Source organism: Capricornis sumatraensis, chromosome 3 (assembly GCF_032405125.1).
Source record: "Capricornis sumatraensis isolate serow.1 chromosome 3, serow.2, whole genome shotgun sequence".
NCBI lineage: Eukaryota > Metazoa > Chordata > Mammalia > Artiodactyla > Bovidae > Capricornis > Capricornis sumatraensis.
The window spans coordinates 171,606,203-171,626,515 of record NC_091071.1 but is presented as its reverse complement, the minus strand read 5'-3'; the positions used below and the strand labels follow the sequence as shown (position 1 = coordinate 171,626,515).

The 20,313-nt window shown below is 57.7% G+C and overlaps 1 protein-coding gene across 1 annotated transcript; it reads left to right on the top strand.

Annotated features, from left to right (window-relative positions):
• Positions 1–373: 373 nt before the first annotated feature.
• SELENON (selenoprotein N) lies at positions 374–17,766 on the top strand. Its single transcript, XM_068967726.1, has 12 exons — positions 374–556; positions 1,223–1,340; positions 5,430–5,563; positions 8,302–8,514; positions 8,693–8,817; positions 9,394–9,531; positions 11,100–11,181; positions 11,799–11,987; positions 12,368–12,473; positions 13,541–13,653; positions 13,745–13,846; positions 15,249–17,766. Exons 1-12 carry the CDS (start codon positions 374–376, stop codon positions 15,417–15,419), a joined length of 1,674 nt encoding a protein of 557 aa, XP_068823827.1. The 3' UTR covers positions 15,420–17,766.
• The last annotated feature ends 2,547 nt before the right edge of the window (positions 17,767–20,313 follow it).

The following is a 20,313-nucleotide window of genomic DNA, read 5'->3' as shown; positions in this document are numbered from 1 at the left end:
GCAGGTCGGATAAGAGGCAGGGTGGGATGCGGGGAGACTGGGTACCCGGCCCGCCCCTGGCTTCCCTCGCATCTCCTCGCGGTGCTCGGCCTGGAAGTGCTCCCGGGCTCCTCCAGGCTAGGCGGGACGCGGAGGCCCGGTTTCGTTCGGGGAGAGGAAAGTGAAGGAAGGAGACACCGCCGGCCGGTAGGGTGTGTGGAGCAGGGGCCCCGGCGCGCCTCCCTCCCTGCACTCGCGAGCCAGCAGCGCCGCCGTGCGCCGGACCCAGCGCCCCCGCCCGTCCCGCCGCGGCGCCCAGGCCCGGCCCCGGCCCCGCCCGCGCCCGCGCCGCCGCGGCTCCGCGTCCGCGGCCACCCCGCCCGGAGCCGCCGCCATGGGCCGGACCCGGCCGGGCGAGCGCGGGCCTGCGGGCCCCGGCCCCGCCGCGCCGCCCGCGCCCCCGCCGCGCCGCGCCCGCGCCCTGGCGCTGCTCGGATCGCTGCTCGCCGCCGCCGCGGCCGCCGCCGCCGCCCGGGCCTTCGCCCGCTACAGCGAGGCCCAGGCGGCCGCGAGGCAGGTCCGAGTCGGCGGGAGGGCGCGGCGGCCGGCCGGGGACGCTCGGGTGGGCGCGGGCGGCGGGGCTCGCCGACGGGCAGGGCTGCGAGGGACCGGGGGCCGGTGGGGGACGGGGCGGGGATGGAAGGGCGGCCTGACCGGAGGGGGACGGGGCCGGAGGGCCGGGAGGGCGGCCGGGAAGGAAAAGGCGGGGGCTCCAGAGAGCGGGCGGGCTAGGAAGGACTGACGGGGGTGAGCAGACTGGCCCGGAGTGAGGCCGGGGCTGGGACGGCTCCTAGGGGAGCGGGCGGACGGGTGACTAGGACGGTTCACCGCAGACAAAGCACTGAGCGCAGCTGGGACCCGAGCATCCGGGCGGGGCCGGGGGCGCTGGGACGGTGGGGAGGGGAGACCAGGGAGGACGATGGGTGGACCAAGAGGGTGACTCTAGATGGATCCGGATACGAAGCGGGCACTCGGAGAGGGAACAGTGGACGAAGGCTCGGAGTGTAGCAGGGACCGAGAGGGATGGGAACGGGGGACCTGGGCTCTGGGGCTTGCAGAAGTGGCATTGGGACAGATGTTTCGGAGATGGGTGGACTGAAAGAACTCGGGAAGGTGGTGGCGAGAGCGGTTTGGGATACCAGTGGGTATCCGGTTGCTCAACCCAGCGCCTCCTCCCAAGCAGGATTCAGCACTGAAAACCCTGGGGACAGAAGGCCTCTTCCTCTTCTCCTCCCTGGACACTGACCGGGACATGTACATCAGCCCCGAGGAGTTCAAGCCCATCGCTGAGAAGCTGACAGGTACCAGGAGAGGCTGGGGACCCGGGAGGAGGGACCTGGGGCACCGCCCTCTGGTTCTTGCTCTGTGTCTGCTCTGAGCAGGAGGACTGCCTGGAGTAGGAGGCGGCTGCCCTGGGGTTCAGAGATATTTTCTAGCAGGTGGTTTGGGCAAGCTGCCTCACCATGAGTACACACAAACAAAGACACACACACACAGACAGACACACAGAGACACACAGACACAGACACACATACACAAACACAGACACACACACACATGCTTGAGCCTGTTCTCACAGGTGAATATTACAAGCTAACATTCTCTGACCCCTTCCTCAGGACCGGACATCACTTGAAGCACCTTCAGCTGCCCTGGGCTTTAGAGATACTTTCTAGCGTGTGGTTGGGGCAAGCTGCCTCACCATGAGTACACACACATGCACGCATACACACCCCTTTCCGAGCTTGTTCTCCTCACGGGTGAATATTACAAGCTAACATTCTCTGACCACTTTCCCAGGACCAGACTCACTTTAAGCACCTTCTGAGTTATGTCTTAGCAGTGCCCGTGAGATGGATGCTGACCTGATCCTCACGTGTATACTTTGAGAGACTGGGGAGAGGAAGGCTCTCCAGCCTGCCCAGGAAGGAAAGGTGCGAGCAGGGTGCAGGGCGAGGATTAGGGAGCCTCTGTCTTCAGGTCCTGCACCAGCTGATTGGAGGATTAGAGAAAACGTCTGCAAAGTGCAATAGATGGTCAGTGGCGTGGTGTGTGTGCTCAGTCTCTTTGCGACCCTGTAGACTGTAGCCTGGTGAAGGCGATGGCACCCACTCCAGTACTCTTGCCTGGAAAATCCCATGGACGGAGGAGCCTGGTGGGCTGCAGTCCATGGGGTCTCGAAGAGTCGGACACGACTGAGCGACTTCACTTTCACTTTTCACTTTCATGCATTGGAGAAGGAAATGGCAACCCACTCCAGTGTTCTTGCCTGGAGAATCTCTGGGACGGGGGAGCCTGGTGGGCTGCTGTCTATGGGGTCGCACAGAGTCGGACACAATTGAAGCGACTTAGCAGCAGCAGTAGCAGCAGACTGTAGCCTGTCAGGTTCCTCTGTTCATGGAATGTTCCAGGCAAGCATACTAGAGTGGGTTGCCGTTTCCTACTCCAAGGGATCTTCCCAGCCTGGGGATTGAACTCGAGTCTCCTTCATCTCCTGCATTGGCAGGCAGATTCTTTATACCAATGCGCCCCCTGGGAAGCCTGGATAATCAATAGACAGGAGCTATTGCTATTACTACTAAATATTAAACTTTCCTGGGGAACTGTCAGATTCCTGTCCTACTTTGTCACCTGTTTTTGCCTGGATATAATTTGATTTCGGTGGTAAAGATGAGCTAAAGCATTCTAATGAATTATAAAATGTCTCTTCCACCACTCCATCATCACCCTAACCTCTGTGTTCATATCTTGTGATGTTTCTTGAACTTCTGATCTTGGGCATCTACTTGTTACCAAGATCGCCTGGTGTAAGTAGGTCAATAGATGGGAAAGACAGAAAGAGATACCAGCTGCTCTCAGGCAAGTAAGCGCCTCAGGTCCGAGATGGGCTTTCTGTGTCTCAGGATGGGGTTGGGTTAGGTCAGCTTAGTCCCGGCCCGGTGGCACAGTCCCTGTCAGAGAAGAGTCAGATGAAAAATGCTAATTTGGTGGAGCAGACGTGTCAGTGCCTCCCAGGGGCAGTCAGGTTCTGTCATGAAAGCAGATGGGCAAGTACACAGGTCAGTCCCGTGCGGATTTGCTTTGACTTCGTATTTTGCACGCACTGCTCCGAGCAGCCACACAGCCACATCCTTGTCCTTTTCTGCGCCTGGAGAGCCAGAGTTCCCTCATAATGACATGTTGGCCAAGCTTGCTGGGCTTGGGGATGCTTTTAGTTTTTTTACACAAATCTTTTTCTCCATCGGGGAAAATAATCTCTCCCTGCATTACCACCTAAGCCACTGTGAGTACAAAACTGGACCAAGCTGCCGGATGAACAAAAAATAAAACCAAAAAGAAACACCAAATCTAAGTAGGAAATAGAGGCAAACAGTCCCCTCTAGGTGGTACAGTTATGTATGCCTAATTTTCTGCTTTGTAGCTTAACATTTTTACAAATTGTCTATAGTGAGCAAAGTTTACGTATAAGTTGGGAAATACAACTTTTTATTTAAAAACCAAAAAGCCACAACACGCAGGGCATTATTCAGAATTATCTGTGATAACAGTAAAATGATTGGATAAGGAAGCTGACCAGTAACCCTACATATTCCTGTTGCTCCGTTCCTCTGTCGATCCGTCAATAAACGCCAAGCAATGGTCTCTGCCCCCAAGAGAGCAGTCTCGGCGAGACCCACCCATGCTTCATTCCATTATCTGCGTCATGGGGCCCCTCCCTGCTATTTGAAAGACTACACACTTGGCAGGTCTCTGAGCAGGAAGAGAGCCAATGAATCAAGTTCAGCTACTGTCAGTCCAGCCCCTCCTTTACCGATGGGGAAACAGGCCACCCAGGAAATCAGGGAGAAGCAGGTCTCCTGACTTCAGGACCAGCGCTCTTTCTGTGACACCAAAGATTGCCTGATTCCACGTTCCCTGACCTCTCCGAGCAGCCCTTGCTTCTCCATGAGACCCCCATGACCGGACATGCATAGTAGCATGAGCTCCCGGAAGGGCTGAGGGATTTGCCCCCCAAATAGTCCAGGAAATAGAGCTGACCTCACCCCAGAGATGGGCTGAGGGAAGGGGACCAGCCAGCCTGGCCTGGCAGAAGGAGCACACGTTAGGGTCAGAATTAGGCTTGAGCCCTAGCCCTGTGGATCCCCAACCCTGAAACCATTGGTAATAAGTCATACAGCTGATGTTTATTACGGCTTACTCTGTACCAGGCCTGGTGCTAACACCACGTGGATTACCTCATTTAATCCTCATAACAGGCCCCTGGGCCAACTACCACACAGCTGGTGAGGGTTGGGGCTGCTACTTGAACCCAGGTCATCTGGTTCCTGAGCCTTTGAGGAAACTTTGGAGATCTTAATGTTCCCAGAAGAGAGTTGTGGTTGATTGCAGGTTTAGGGTACAACAGGCCCACGTTTGAATCCTGATTCATACCCGGCCTGGCTGTGTGTCCTTGGGAAGTGACTTCAACTCTCTGAGCCTCCAGTTTCTCATTTGTAACATGGAATTGATAATACTGCCTCACAGGACTACTGTGAAACTGAAACGTGATATATATAGGAGAAATTGTATATGCGGAATATACTATGTTGTATACATTATAGGTACACTTTGTATATCATATTGCTGCTGCTGCTGCTGCTAAGTCGCTTCAGTCGTGTCCGACTCTGTGTGACCCCATAGATGGCAGCCCACCAGTCTCCCCCGTCCCTGAGATTCTCCAGGCAAGAACACTGGAGTGGGTTGCCATTTCCTTCTCCAGTGCATGAAAGTGAAAAGTGAAAGTGAAGTCGCTCAGTCGTGTCCGACTCTTCACGACCCCATGGACTATAGTCCGCCAGGCTCCTCCGTCCATGGGATTTTCCAGGCAGGAGTACTGGAGTGGGGTGCCATTGCCTTCTCCGGTGTATCATATTGGGTTGGCCCAAAAGTTCATTCGAGTTTTCCTGTAAGATGTTATGGATGTGATGTGATTAGTCGCTCAGTCATGTCTGACTCTTTGCGACCCCGTGGACTGTAGCCTACCAGGCTCCTCTGTCCATGGGATTTTCCAGGCAATAGTACTGGAGTGGATTGCCATTTCCTTCTCCAGGGGGTCTTCCCCACCCAGGGATCAAACCCGGGTCTCCCACATTGTAGACAGACACTTTACCGTCTGAGCCACCAGCCCAAATAACTTCTGGGCTAGCCCAATACATATACAATTTATTTGTATATGTTTGATAAATGATGTAATCTATATTGTTACTTTGGTGATTGTTACCTGTTGCAACCTCCCACCCCCATCCCTCCCAAGCATGGCTTCCTTAATCACTGGCCCATGCGGACCATCCTAGGAAGTAAGGCCCTGCCGTCTAAGGGAGGACCCCTGTCCGCTGGCCTGTGTCTCACAGGGTCGATTCCTACGGCCAACTACGAGGAAGAGGAGCTGCCCCCTGACCCCAGCGAGGAGACTCTCACCATAGAAGCCCGATTCCAGCCTCTGCTCCCTGAGTCCATGACCAAGAGCAAAGATGGGTTCCTAGGGGTAAGTCGGGGCAGAAGGGGCAGGGGGCCTCCCGGAGACAGGGCCAGAGACGGGGGACCATCTGTGTGTACTCGCCTCCTGAGAATGGTCTGAGCTCTGCTCATCTTTCCTCCCTCCCTTCCCTCCTTCATCCAGTGCCGTCTGTGCACCCAGCGTGCCAGGCCCTGTCCCCCCGTTCAGGCCCCCAGTCTGGTAGGGGACCTAGGAGGGATAAGCATGAACCTGTGACCCAGATGGCTCCCTAGAGGGAATGACCTCTGACAGCAACTGCAAGGGACGAAGGCTCAGGCCGGTGTCCACAGGGTAGGGAGGATCTGGCTGGAGGAAACAAGCTGGTATTGTAGAGACCATGCTGATGCAGACAACTTGCTTATGATCATTACTTTCTACAGGTCAGTCTTCCACTCCAAGGCTGTGATTTCCTCAGGGCAAGGCCTGTGACACACATTTGTGCATCCCCAGGGCCCTAGCACAGTACCTGGCCCCTGACAGGTGCTCTCTTGAGCTCCAATGAACTGGACCTGAAGTTTAGTCCCTGGCAGGGGCTCTGGAGTGGGGAATGACCCTGACAAGTGCCATCCTAACCAGCCTCACCTGAACCCAAGGCCCTGTGGACAAGGTCTCAAACCCTCCCAGGATCTGGCATCCCTAGGCCCTGCTGCCTTTCCTGCTCACTCCCCCGCCCTCTCCTCTCAGCTGTCCATGGCTCCAGATGTCCAGACTTTCCTCCACCTGTGAGCTAGCTCACATGCTGGTCCCTTGACCAAGAACGCCTTTTCTCTTTGCCTTGCCCACACCTGCTCAGCCTTTGTGTCTCAGTTGAACCATCACTTCAGCACAGACAAAGGCCTGAAGGCAGGAGATGCCTGGCAGGACCCCGAGGGCAGAGAGAGGGGGTGACTGGACCCCGGGCAGGGGCATCCCTATCAGTGGGACTGGAAGAGAAGTTGCCTGATGGCCCAGGGGCTCAGTTGCCTGACTTTGGCCTTCATTCTGCAGCAGCCAAATACCATAGTGTGTTTTGAAATAGGAGACATCCCTCATCAGATCTAGGCTTTCCAGGCTGGCAGCTGGGGAGAAATGGAAGGGAAAAAGACCAGGTCCTAGGAGGGATGGGAAGACAGGAAGAGGGAAGGGGAGGCCTTGGTGATGGAATAGAAGGACCACCCGAGGGATGCTGGGGAGGGAAGAAAGGCAGCATGGGGCTCCTAAAGGAAGGGGGTGGGGAGGGGTGATTGGGGTATCTCAGGCTTCTGGCTGGTGGCCAGGTGCGTGGGGGACCCATCGCCTGATGGGAGCTGGAGGTGGGGTGCGGGTCTGGTAGGGAGGGTATGGGGCCAGTCTGGACTGCTGGAGGTGAGGTTCCTGAGGACGTCCGGGGGAGAGTCCAGCATGGTCTGGGTGGAGAAGGTCCGCCATTGATGGGCTGGAGTGCTGTCTGAGCAGATGAGTCCCTCCCACCGAGCAGAGAGAACCCGTGCAGGGGCCCACTTGCACTAACAGGGGAGGTGGGGTCTGGAAGACCCCAGCCCTGCCTCCCTAGCTCAGGCCCCACCTTGCAGGCCGCTCCCCAAGAGCTCCGAAGCCTGTAAGCAGGACCAGCAGGCAGACAGGCTCCGCCTGGCCCCAGCTGGCCAGCCCTGCTTTGAGAACTCCCCTCGCCACCTCAGCTTGTGCGTATGCCAGCAGACCAAAAGCCCGGGTGCCCCTGCCGTCCCTGGGCACCTCACCCCCCTGCCTGCCCTGTTCTCTGCTCCCTATGCCCCGCCTCTCCAGGTCTCCCTGAGCCCAGGGCCCCTCACCAGGGAGGTGGCGGAGGGGACTTGTTACTGTCAAAGGTGGGACAGCTCTCTGGCGGCTGGGAGCCCTGAGCGGGGCCAGGCACTCACTGTCGTGGCAGCTGCTGTTGGTGACTGGTAAGGGCGGGGAAGGGCCACCGAAGGTGGGGCTCTGACCAGGGGACCTGCGTGGTCCAGGGCCTCCTCCTACTCTGGGCCTGCACAGTGAGTGACCCCCCTCCTCTCCTGCCTGTCACTCATCCGACAGCACTGGGGTGGATTACTGATGAGGAAACGGTCAGGGGAGGCCTTGGGCCCGGGGTGCCCGGCCAGCATGGCCCAGGCTTGAAGCAGCGCTGCCCCTCCTCCCCCTCCTCTGTGGTCTCATCCTGCCCCTGCCGCTAGAGATCTCACCCAAAGGTGGCTTCTGCTCCCCCAACAGACTCCTGAATTCTTGCCACCCAGGACGTTAGCTGCAGGGAGGGGACTTGGAGGGGCAGCTAAGGGGGCAGAAAGCAGGGCAGGCGGAGGAGATGAGGAAGCCCAGGGCGGGCGGGGGCACACGGCGCTGGTCTGCTGGCTTACGCACAAGAGGGAAGTGGGACCTGGGCTTGGAAGGCGGGAAGAGGTGGTCAGGGCCTACCACACAGAGCCCCCCTGTTCCAGTCCTAGGTGACCCTCCTGCTGCCTCGATTCCCCTGTCCTCGCAAGAGTGTCTGGCCTGGGCTGGACCCGAGGGGCTGCAGGGGCACCACTTCCCAGGCTGGGGGCTGGGAGGGGCGAAGTGAGCCTCAGCTCTGGCAGGACGGTACCAGCCAGACTCACCCCATCCTGACCAGAGCAGGAGCCTCCCAGTGCCTCTGTTTCCCGGGTTTGGGGGTTGGCTCAGGGCTCAAGGAGACCTCCAGGCAGCCTGGGAGGTTCTCAGTGCCCAGCGCGCTGGCGGTCTCCCTGCCCCAGGTCTCCCGCCTGGCCCTGTCTGGCCTCCGCAACTGGACCACGGCAGCCTCGCCCAGCGCCGTGTTTGCCGCCCGCCACTTCCGGCCCTTCCTCCCGCCCCGGGGCCACGTGGAGCTGGGTGAGCCCTGGTGGATCATCCCCAGTGAACTGAGCGTCTTCACCGGGTACCTGTCCAACAACCGCTTCTACCCACCGCCGCCCAAGGGCAAGGAGGTGAGGGCAGCCGCATGGCCCCATGCCCCAGCCCTGCACCTGGACCCCAAGGCGCCGGCCTGCCCCCCGCCCTGCACTCCTGCCTTCGTCCGGCCCCACCCCTGGTCCAGGGCCGACACTCACCCAGGGGAGCGGGGTCCCCGCAAGCCAACCCCGGGTCCCACTGCCCTCCCTGCAGGTCATCATCCACCGGCTTCTGAGCATGTTCCACCCACGGCCCTTCGTGAAGACCCGTTTTGCCCCTCAGGGGGCCGTGGCCTGCCTGACCGCCATCAGCGACTTCTATTACACCGTGATGTTCCGGTGAGGGGTCCTGGCCGCCCCATCCCTGCTTTCACCTGGGCCTGGGACTCCAGGGCAGCACGGAAGGGTACAGCCCCGGGAGCCAGGGCCAGGCCCTGCCACCACCATCACCACCACGTACCGCCCTGCGGGCCTGGACAAGCAGCTTTGCTCTCTGAGCCTCACGTTCCTCCTCACGCACCGGGGAGGGGGTGACTTCCTCCAGGAGGAAGGAAAAAGTGCTGAGTGTGCTTTAGCATGGGGCTGGTGGCCGTGACTGTCATCCACACGGAAGGGGGTGCATAAGAACTGTGACACCAGGTCACACAGCCCCTGGAGAGGCTGTGAGAGCTCAGAGGAGGGTCAGCTACGCTTCCAGGGAAGGCGCAGGGAAGCTGGGCCCTGAAGGTAGGGCAGCGCCTTGTGGGCCTCCCCTCTCCCTGCCCCACACACTTCTCCGCCCCCTGCCCAGCCCTCTGCCCCACCCAGAGTCTGGCCATCCCTGTGTGGGCTCCAGGCTTTGGGGCAGAAGGGGGGTGGGCAGGCAAGCTCTGCTCGGCCAGGGATCCCGCTCCCAGCTGGCTCCCTTCCCTCCAGCATCCACGCCGAGTTCCAGCTCAGCGAGCCCCCCGACTTCCCCTTCTGGTTCTCCCCCGGCCAGTTCACCGGCCACATCATCCTTTCCAAAGATGCCACCCACGTCCGTGACTTCCGGCTCTTCGTGCCCAACCACAGGTGAGAGCCTCCATCCCACCCCAGCATCCTGCTCCCATGTGCCCCCCGCCAGCTCCCAGAGTTCAGCCCCCCTCAGTCTCTCCCCAGAGCCCCTTCTCTTGGGAAGCACCTGGAGCTGACCTCGGAGGAGGCAGAATGAGGTGGTCGGGGGCAGGGAGGTGGTCATTCCATCATCCCAGGCAGCACCTGGGACATGCTTATGGGGTGATGGAGTGACCAGCCAGCTCTGCGCTGGGAGCTAAGGCACCAGCCCACAGCCCCTCCCTGAAGCTGGAGCCCCGCTGCTCATTCTGCTGACAGACTCGTGACCACACCTTGCCCTGGCACCCTAGGGAAAGGCTGGCAGGTGGGCAGGGGCCTGACTGGTGGGGGTGCAGGAAGCCTTCCCAAAGGAAGGGACATCTGTGCAGCGACCTGGGGGCTGAGGAGGGTTTAGCAGAGGGGACAGCGCATGCAGAGACCCAAGGGGCAGGCCCTCCTTGCCTGCAGTTGCTACCCCGGACCCTGGGTGGGGACTGAGGGCGGCTTCTGGAAGGGCTTGATGCCAGCCACCTGCCTGCCTGCTCCGCCTGCTCAGGGTCAGCCTCTTGTCGGGGGAACACGGGGCACAGAGAGCCTTTCCAGCTTTGTCCCAGATGGCAAGCCCAGGGGGGCCTGAGTGACTGTACCAGGACGGTCCCCAGGCTGGGAGCCGAATGGCCAGAGCTAAGTCTCAGCTCTGGCACCAGTGGCTGTGGGCAAGGCCCTGGCCCCCTCCAGGCCTCAGTTTCCTCATCTGCTAGATGGGGGACTGGGTCCTAGGCAGGAGTGACAGGGTCGCCGGGACAGCCTGGGAAGAGAACCCAGGACCAGGAGCGACCTGCCATCCTCGTTCAGGGTTACCGAGGGCAACGAGGGGCCCATATGAAAATGATGAGGAAGGAGCGGCCCTCCTCCTCTCCCTTGCTCAGCAAGCATGTCCCTGTGCTGCGGGGGCTCAGCCCAGGGCACGCCTGCCCCCAGCCCAGGGGTGGAGGTGGGGGCCTGGATTGGATGAAACCGAAGGAGAAGGAGGCGGGGGTGGAGTGCCTGCTTCACCGGCTCTAGGTGGTTGGTAGCCTGCCCTGGGGCGCCCTCATGCGGTGGATCTGCGGGTTGCACATGATCAGGCCAGACTTCCCGCTGGAGACAGTGGAGGAGGCCCGCAGCGGGAGGACGGTACCCGTTTTTCATTCCTGCCCCACTCGAGGTGCTGGGGGAGGCACTGATGACCGCTGCCTCTAAGAGTCATGGGTCGCGGGCAGTGCGTGAGCCATGGATGTGGAAGCCCTTTGTAAACTGTAAAGGCCTGGGTCGGTGGAGGGTGGTGTGGTCCTAATGCCTTTAGAAGAGGCAGCCTGGCGAAAGAAAAGGTCTCAGGCTCTGCCATCAGCATCCCAGTGGCTCTGAGACCTTAGGTTCACCCTGCTGAGTCTCAGTGTCCTCATCTATAAAATGGGGCCAGCGTCAGGCTTTCGGTGAGATGAAGTCTGATGTCTGATGGGCTTTGATGATGGCGTTGTGCCCTGGGCACCCTCTCCCGTCTCCAGGTCTCTGAATGTGGACATGGAGTGGCTGTATGGGGCCAGTGAGAGCAGCAACATGGAGGTGGACATCGGCTACATACCCCAGGTGAGCGCACAGGTGGTCCCTTCACGTGGTTAGTCATAGTCGTGTCTGACTCTTTGCAACCCCAGGGACTGTAGCCCACCAGGGTCCTCTGTCTATGGGATTTCCCAGGCAAGAATACTGGAGTGGGTTGCCATTTCCTCTTCCAGAAGATCTTCCAGACCCAGGGATCGAACCCGGGTCTCCTGCATCTCCTGCATTGGCAGGCGGGTTCTTTACCACTGAGCCACCCAGGAAGCCCCAGGTTGGAAGGTGGGGCTTGGTGGCAGGGCCCTGCAACAGAGTCTGTCAGCTTGGCTGCAGGGAGACCCAGCTGGCTAGGAGCCTCAGGACAGGGAATGACAGAATTCCTGGCAGGCAAAGCAGGATCCTGGGAAGACACGTATTCCCGCACGCAGAGCCAGCAGCTGCCATGGGCCCTCAGCTGGCTTCCCTCGGTGGAGCCCTGGCTGGACAGTGGGCTCTGTACCAGACTCACTGCACAGCCTTGACTGGGCCCTGCCCTTCCCTGGGCCTATCTCCCTACCTCTGCGATGAGTGACGTGTCTCTGAGGGTCTCTCGGGGCCCCTGGAGGACTCTTGCCCCTCACTGAGACATCCCTCACTGACCCCTGGCCCAGATGGAGCTGGAGGCGCTGGGCCCCTCGGTGCCCTCCGTGATCCTGGACGAGGATGGCAACCTGATCGACAGCCGCCTGCCCTCAGGGGAGCCCCTCCAGTTTGTGTTTGAGGAGATCGAGTGGCAGCAGGAGCTGAGCTGGGAGGAGGCAGCCCGGCGCCTGGAGGTGGCCATGTACCCCTTCAAGAAGGTGAAGCGGGACAGCGGGCACAGGCAGGGGCGGGCTCCCTGGGGCTGGGATGAGAGCTGAGCAGCGGCAGGTGGGCCCTGGGCACCGAGTGCCAGGCAGGGCTGTGGCTGAGGCTGCCTCCCTGTGGGGCTCAGCCTGGACCAGGGAGCCGCCCCTTTGTCCTTCAGAACTTGGCAGAGCCATCCCCTGGCTCAGCATCTCATGCACACAACAAACATCCATGCATATGTACACACATATCCATACATGTGCATACACACACACACACACACATATCCACTACAAATACACACACACCCACATGCACATCACACGCTCAGCCCCTGCAGTGGGACCCTGGCCACACACAGTAGCTTCTCTCTGTCCCCACTTGGCCCCAGGTCACCTACCTGCCGTTCACTGAGGCCTTTGACCAAGCCAAGGCCAAGAACAAGCTGGTGCACTCAATCCTGCTGTGGGGGGCCCTGGACGACCAGTCCTGCTGAGGTGAGGAGACCCCGGCAGTCCGTGAGGAGAGAAGGGCAGCGTCACTCCTCGTGGGTGCAGGAGGCTTTGAGACCACGGGACTCTGCTCTCAGAGCCCGAGGTTGCTTAAGGACCACATGGGGCAGGGAGGTGGGGTGAGGGCTCTGGGGTGCTGTGCTGAGCTCCGAGGAAGCTGCTGGACTCAGGAGAAGGAGTCCAGCTCTGCCATCTACAGCCAGGAGGCTTTGTCCAAGTGATTTTCCTTCCCAGACCTGAGTTTTCTCAGCAATAAGAGGATAACATACTTACCTCCCACCGTTGTGAAAACAGATGTGAAAGTGTCTGTGCTCTGGAAAGTGTTGCACACAAGTGAGCGAAAAATAGTGCCAAAGCCTGGACACTTTTCACTTAATCAGAAAAATACAACAAAGACCCCCTGGTTCAAAGATCTCTGGGTACCTGACGGGGGTTACAAAGAGGAGCAAACAGTGCCCCTGCCCTCGTCCAGCCAATCGACAAACATCCTGGATACCTCCTGTGCCTAGCCGTAGGCTAGATGCTGGGCATCCTGCATCGAGGAAGTCAGAAGCAGTCCCTGGGCTCAGGGAGCACACAGTGTATGCAGAAGGCAGACACTACAAGTGTGGCAAGTTTGCACAAGGCAAGGTCCAGAGTGGCACAGGAGTGTGTAACGGGGGCATCAGGGAAGGCTTACTTGAAAGAGTGACACAAGCTGAGACTCTGAAGGATGATTAAGGGTTTGTCCAGTGACAGGAGGAAGTGTTTTAGATAAATAGAAGGATAGTCTGTGCAGAGGCCCTGGGGCAGCGTTTAGTGGATTTAAGAAGCTGTCAGTGTCTGCAGGCCCCTGGGCCAGGTGGGAGCCAACACCAAGTCTCAGCCCAGGATTCCAGTATGTTACTGATGTTAATTACAGCTACCAGGAATTCAGTAGCTCTTCTGTGGCACTGTTTGAATCACTGTTATTTCACCTGGGTGCACAGAGTATTCTGTAGTCCCTGAGGTTTACTGCTGATTGAAATCCCAGTGAGACATGTGGGGTCCTGGCCTTGCTTCTCCCTGAACAGGTTCGGGGCGGACTCTCCGGGAGACGGTCCTGGAAAGTTCGCCCATCCTCGCCCTCCTCAACGAGAGCTTCATCAGCACCTGGTCCCTGGTGAAGGAGCTGGAGGACCTACAGGTGAGCGGCAGGTGGGTGGCAAGAGCCCCGTGGGAGCCCCTGGGACAGTGGAGCCCAGGCGGCAGGAGCATATACCCACCTGTCCCCGCAGAACAACCAGGAGAACCCATCCCACCAGAAGCTGGCCGGCCTGCACCTGGAGAAGTACAGCTTCCCCGTGGAGATGATGATCTGCCTGCCCAATGGCACCGTGGTAGGTCCCCGCCACCTGGCCTCAGCCGCGGGCAGAGGAAGCAGAGAGCCAGGGCTGTGGCTTACAGACCTCATCATCCCAGTCTGACTCTGCCACCTCCTGGCTGGTCTCTTAGCCAGTCCGAGCCTCAGTTATCCCCTGATGTCCCCTCGGCCTGCCTGCAGGTGTCGGGACCTTCCCTCAGAATGGGGACCTCAGGAGCACTCTGGGGCACAGTGGGCAGCAGAGTGGACAGGAATGTGACCCAGAAGGGAAGTCTCACCTCAGACCATTGCAGCCAGCCCTGGCGTGGCAGGGATGGGGGGTGGCAGGGGGCAGGCCTGGTGGCAGCAGAAAGGACCTGACACCACCCAGGCGGAGGCAAGACCCCCGCTCTCCCTGAGGGCCCCTGACACAGCACTCACGTGCTCAAGCGGGATTCGCACATGAGACTGGTGATCACTAATGCTGATTTTTACAAACTGAGGCTCAGAAGGTGCAGAGACATGGCAAGAGCCGCATAAGGAAGAAGCATAGCCAGCTCTGAAAACAGGCGCCCACCTGTGAGCCTCAGCATCGCTTGCTCTTCTGAGCAAGCTGCTCCTTCTCCCTTCAGTCCTGGGGGATGGGCAGGGTGGGAGGTCAGCAGGCGGGGAGCAGCGCAGGAGCGAGAGCTGGGTTGGCCCAAGCATCAGTCCCTTAGTCGTGTCCAACTCTGCGACCCCACGGACAGTAGCCCACCAGTCTCCTCTGACCATGGGATCCTCCAGGCAAGGAGTGGGTTTCCACTCCCTTCTCCAGGGGATCTTCCTGACCCAGGGATCAGACTGGGATCTTATGCATTGTAGGCAGATTCTTTACCAGCTGAGCCACCAGGGAAGCTTCTGTCTCAGGCTCAGGGAAGGGAAGGCCTCAGGGTATCAGCCAGATCACACTGGTCCATGGACGAAACCCCCTTAGTGGACCCAGCCCAGCAGGGCCCCGGGTGGCAGAGCTGGGCAGACTCCGCCTGGGCGGTGGGTGGCCTGCACTCTCCCGTTCGTTTACTGGGCACCCGCCCTTAAGGGACTCACTAGCTGGAATGGGAGGCTGATGGGGACACAGGCCTGGGCATGCAGGTATTTTGACAGAAGTGAGTGTGGATTTCAGGGGTTGTGGGATCAGAGACAAGAGGGTCAAAGGGCACAGAGGCGGGGTTGGGGGGAGGGGTGATATTGAAAGGCCTTAGGTTTTGCCTGGTGGGCGAGGTGTAGAGCCCTGAAGGCAGAGAGCCCTGTGAGTGGAGGAAGAGGGGAACGGTTCCCACGGCGCTCATGCTCATGGCTGCCCAGCCTGCCCGTCATCTGCCCAGAGGAGGAAAGTTGAGGCTGCAGTGGGCACTGGGCCCCCCATCCCTGCTCTCCTCACCCAGCTCTTCCCCCAGGTCCACCACATCAATGCCAACTACTTCTTGGACATCACGTCCATGAAGCCCGAGGACATTGAGAACCACGTCTTCAGCTTCTCGTCCACCTTTGAAGACCCGTCCACAGCCACCTACATGCAGTTCCTGAAGGAGGGCCTCCGGCGCGGCCTGCCCCTCCTCCAGCCCTAGTGAGCCTGCCGCCGGTGAGACCCCAGCTGGACAGGGAGCAGGACAGGCCTCTCCTCCCGGGAGCTCCAGAGCAGCCTTCCATGTGTCACACACCAAGCCCTTCGCTCCCCCGTTCAGGCTGCCTGGGGGGACCGGCATCAGCTAATGGCGGCCATCCGAGCTTTGCCTTGGAGGTGGGTGGACAGGGGTCCTTGGCTGACCTTGAGTGCTGGCTGCCACCGCCAGCCTTTAACTACGTTCCTGGCTCTGGTAGCTGCTTGAGACCCCAAAAGAGACAGCCTGGGGTCATCTCCTCAGACCTCCCCAACTCAGGCACATAGTCCTGGCCCTTGCAGGGCGAACAGTAGGGAAGAATGGGTGCTAAAATGACAGGGCCACCCCCTCTCCTTACCTTCACCCCTTCCAAAAGAGACATCAAGAAGCCTTGGCCTGGGGTGGGGAGAGGCTGCCAAGGAAGCACTCCTGTCTGTCTGGAGCCTTCTTCCAGGCCAGAGGCCTGCCTGGCTGCCCTCCTGCGCCTGGGCTCCCCTGCCCAGGTGACGTCAGCCTTCCGGAAGCTCCTTCAGAAGGGGAAATCGTACTGTGCCCTGCTGCTCTCCAGACCACTCAATCCAACCTGACGAAAGGACCCCAGAACCTGTTTCAGGACTTCCTGGAGGCCTGCTTTCTGGGAGGTTTACTGTGAAGGAGGCTTCTGCCCTTGACAAGGAGTCCACTGAGGCCAAGGGCCTCAGCTTCCCCTACGGCCTACCCCAGCATGGGTGACAGCGAGACTCATGGAGCCAGTGTCTCTGTAACAGCCCCCACCCGCTCCCCACCCCAGACCTCAGCTCCACAGAAACGTCTCCCAGAGGTCGCAGCCTCCCCCAGAGCAGGCGCTGTCCCACCTCTCAGGCCGCCCAGACCAGGTTATCTACCGCTGGGCGGCCACCAACTCTCCTTGGCCGCAGAGTCCACATCCCGAGCCACTGACCATGGCCAGTCTTTTTTTTTTATATACATGCAGAAAGCGTTTTTATGTGAACTTTCTCACAGTTTATATGTATTTTTGATAGCCCCAGCACTGAGGAGAAAGAAGGGGGCGATGGTGTCCCCCCAGCAGCCGCCCCATGATGGCTGGATCTGAAAGCTTAGGTGGATCCAGCTTGATGTCTTTGCAGTTGCTTCTGTGGGAAGAAACATCCCCTTCTCTTCCTCCTTCTCGACCAACTTTTTAAAAATAGTCCCCAGAGGGTCTGTATACCCCCAACTGTATCCTTATCCTCCACTCAGGCCCATGAGGAGCCCTGGAGCTTTCACGAAGGCCCCTCCTCACCCTACGTATCCCGCCCCCACCCCCTACCCCCCCACCCCACTGGGGTCGGGGGGCTCCCTCTCCAGCCTGAAAGGGGAAGGAAGGCAAACATCTCAGATGCAGTCCCCAGCCTCCCACCTGTGAGTCCCCCATCCACCACTAGAGTTTCCACACTGAGCCTTCCTCACAGGCTTGTTGTCGATGTTGTATCGTGTATCATGATAATAGCTAGTTACTGAGCGCTTTCTCTGTCTAAGGCACCCTGTCAAGATGACATGTATTTTCTCATTTACTCCTCACAACAAAGGACGCGAGGCGGGTAGCCGTCATTCCTGTCTTGTAGATGAAGGAACTGAGTCTCAGGAAAGTGAAGTGACTTGCCCAAGGCGACTCGGTGGTGGGCTTGACATTCAGCCTGTGTCTTGATGTTGGGAGTGTTTTGTCTTGTCCTTCCCACCTCTCCCCTGCCTGTTTTCACCAAGGCGAAAAAGAAAGCCTTTCAAACCAAAATGTCAGGTTCCCTTGTCTTCTCTAGAGCAAATGAGGCGTGAGCCAGCAAGCTCGGCCAGGTTCTTTGTGTCCCTCCTGGGAGGCAGCTTAAAGGGAGGGAGGGCACTAAGCCTGTCTCAGTGCTTCCATCTTGGGTGGCAGTAACCCGTCCCACTAGCCACCTGGTGTCCGAAGACATTCAGCCCTCCCACCCAGCAAGCTCCTCCCCTCATGCTGGGCTAAGAAGGCCAAGGCCATGATGAGGGATCCTTGTCCCATGGAAGGTGATGCTTGCAGTTCCTGCATCCTCTCCTGATGCCTCTGCCTGATCCCCTACTGTGTTCAAAGGCTCATGGTGGGGGAGGGCCCCAGCTGCCCTCTTGTCACCCCTCCTCCACTTCCCTCCTCTGTCCCCAGTGTGTCCTATAATAAAATTGAAGAGATTAGGGTGGTTCTAAGTGCCTTCCCTTTCAGCTGGATGTTGTTCTGTTCTGTTCTCCATCTCACTCCTCTGCTGGAGAATTGATACTTTTGAACTGAGAGGCCCTTGGACCACAAGATCAAACCACTCAATCCTAAAGGAAACCAACCCTGAATATTCATTGGAAGGACTGATACTGAAGGTGAGGCTTCAATACTTTGGCCACCTTATGCAAAGAATGGACTCATTGGAAAAGACTCTGATGCTGGGAAAGATTGAAGGCAAAAAGAGAAGGGGGCAGCAGAGGATGAGATAGCATCACCGACTCAATGGCCGTGAATCACTAGAAAGACAGAGGAGGCTGGCGTGCTATAGTTCGTGGGGTTGCAAGGAGCCAAATTAGTGACTGAACAACAACCTTTTCGGGAGTTGGCAGATGGCCAAGGGAGCATGGCTGGAATCCCTCTGGGACTAGTTTATTTGTCACCAGAAGCTTGAGTAACTTGCTTAAAATAAATTTGTGATAGACCTAGAGAACTTATTATTTTTAGAATCTGGTGTTCTGTGTTGAGAAAGATTCTGGAGTTAAATCTATCATCTTAGAGCCTGAGATACGCTTTAGGTAATTTTTTTTTCTTTTTGAGGGTGTGAACTTAAGGAAAAACCTGTAAAAGAAGGATTGAAGAAGTTAATTAGTTCAGCTGCTCAGTCATGTCCGTCTCTTTGTGACCCCATGAACTGCAGCACGCCAGGCCTCCCTGTCCAACACCAACTCCCAGAGTCCACCCAAACCCATGTCCATTGAGTCAGTGATGCCATCCAACCATCTCATCCTCTGCCGTCCCCTTCTCCTCCTGCCCTCAATCTTTCCCAGCATCAGGGTCTTTTCAAATGAGTCAGCCCTTCACATCAAGTGGCCAAAGTACTGGAGTTTCAGCTTCAGCATCAGTCCTACCAAAGAACACCCAGGACTGATCTCCTTTAGGATGGACTGGTTGGATCTTGCAGCCCAAGGGACTCTGAAGAGTCTTCTCCAACACCACAGTTCAAAAGCATCGATTCTTCGGCGCTCAGCTTTCTTCACAGGCAATGGCACCCCACTCCAGTTCTCTTGCCTGGAGAGTCCCATGGACGGAAGAGCCTGGAGGGCTGCAGTCCATGGGGTCGCCGAGGGTCAGACACGACGGAGCGACTTCACTTTCACTTTTAACTTTCATGCTTTGGAGAAGGAAATGGCACCCCACTGCAGTGTTCTTGCCTGGAGAATCCCAGGGACGAGGGAGCCTGGTGGGCTGCCGTCTCTGGGGTTGCACAGAGTCGGACACGACTGAAGCGACTTAGCAGCAGGAGCAGCAGCAACTTTCCTCACAGTCCAACTCTCACATCCATACATGACTACTGGAAAAACCATAGCCTTGGCTAGATAGACCTTTGTTGACAAAGTAATGTCTCTCCTTTTTAATATGCTGTCTAGGTTGGTTATCACTTTCCTTCCAAGGAGTAAGTGCCTTTTAATTTCATGGCTATTGAAGAAGAAAGGGGAAAGAAAGAACCTTGAGCAGAAATAGAATCTGAAAGCCAAACCTTGGCCAGATCACCAGAGAAAGGCTCTAGAGCATAAACCATACCGCCAAATTGAACTGGCCTCTTGTACCTTGTATCAGTCGCTCCTAGGCTTAGAGGCAGAGTAACTTATTAGGTTAGGGCTTCCATTCTGAGAATGGGGCAGCTGTGAACAGCCAGCACAGCTGCTGGGGGATAGAGTCATGTGCTGGGTAAAAGGGATCTTTGGGAAAAACAAAGACTGCACTACCACATCCAAGGAAAGGCAGCTAGAATGGATTTGCAAGATCTGCCATTGCCCAGGATGGGAACGTGATGATTAAAGCAACAATTTCTCATCCTGGAAAGAGGGCTGGAACCGAATTTCAAATTTTCATAATTTGCAGTATAGTGGGAATCAGGGTGGACACAGTCTCTGACTAGGACCAGCTACATAGTTGGCAGGGTCCAGTGCAAAATGAAAATGCAGGGCCGTTGTTGAAAAAAAATTTTTTGTGTTAATTTCAAGACAGCAACAATAGGGCATTAAAGCAAGGAGTTTGTTTGATAGGAGGCCTGTGTGACAGCACAGATTCTCCCCACCATGAAGCCCATCTGTCCCTGGCAGCTGGGACTTTCAAGCTTAGAGGCCAAAGAACAACAGCCTGGGAGCCAGGCATAGTCACACAGAAGTCAGAGGAGGGCATGTGACCCAGGCCTGGATGCCGTGGTGACCAAGACTTCGGGGGGTTGAGCACAAGAAGGGAGTGCGTGAGCGAGCCTGGAAGGAATGTGGGTCTCTTTTGCAATGCCTCTGGTGTCTTGCTTCTCGGGCTACCCATCTGAGCAACCAACTCACAATATATCGTGGTGGGTATGAGTGTGTGATACACAACAGCTAAAATAAAAGAAAGCCACAAAGCACTGGAGGGCAAGAGGCAAGAGGAGAAAGAGGCTCATTTCTTGGTGCAGAGAAGACTGTAGAGGGTCTTGGCTGGGAAGCATAAACTGAAGGAACCAGAGGGAGGTGGGAGAGGGGTTGACGATGGGGGACACATGTACACCCATGGCTGATTCATGTGAATGTATGGCAAAAACCACTACAATATTGTAAAGTAACTAGTCTCCAATTAAATTCATTTACAAAA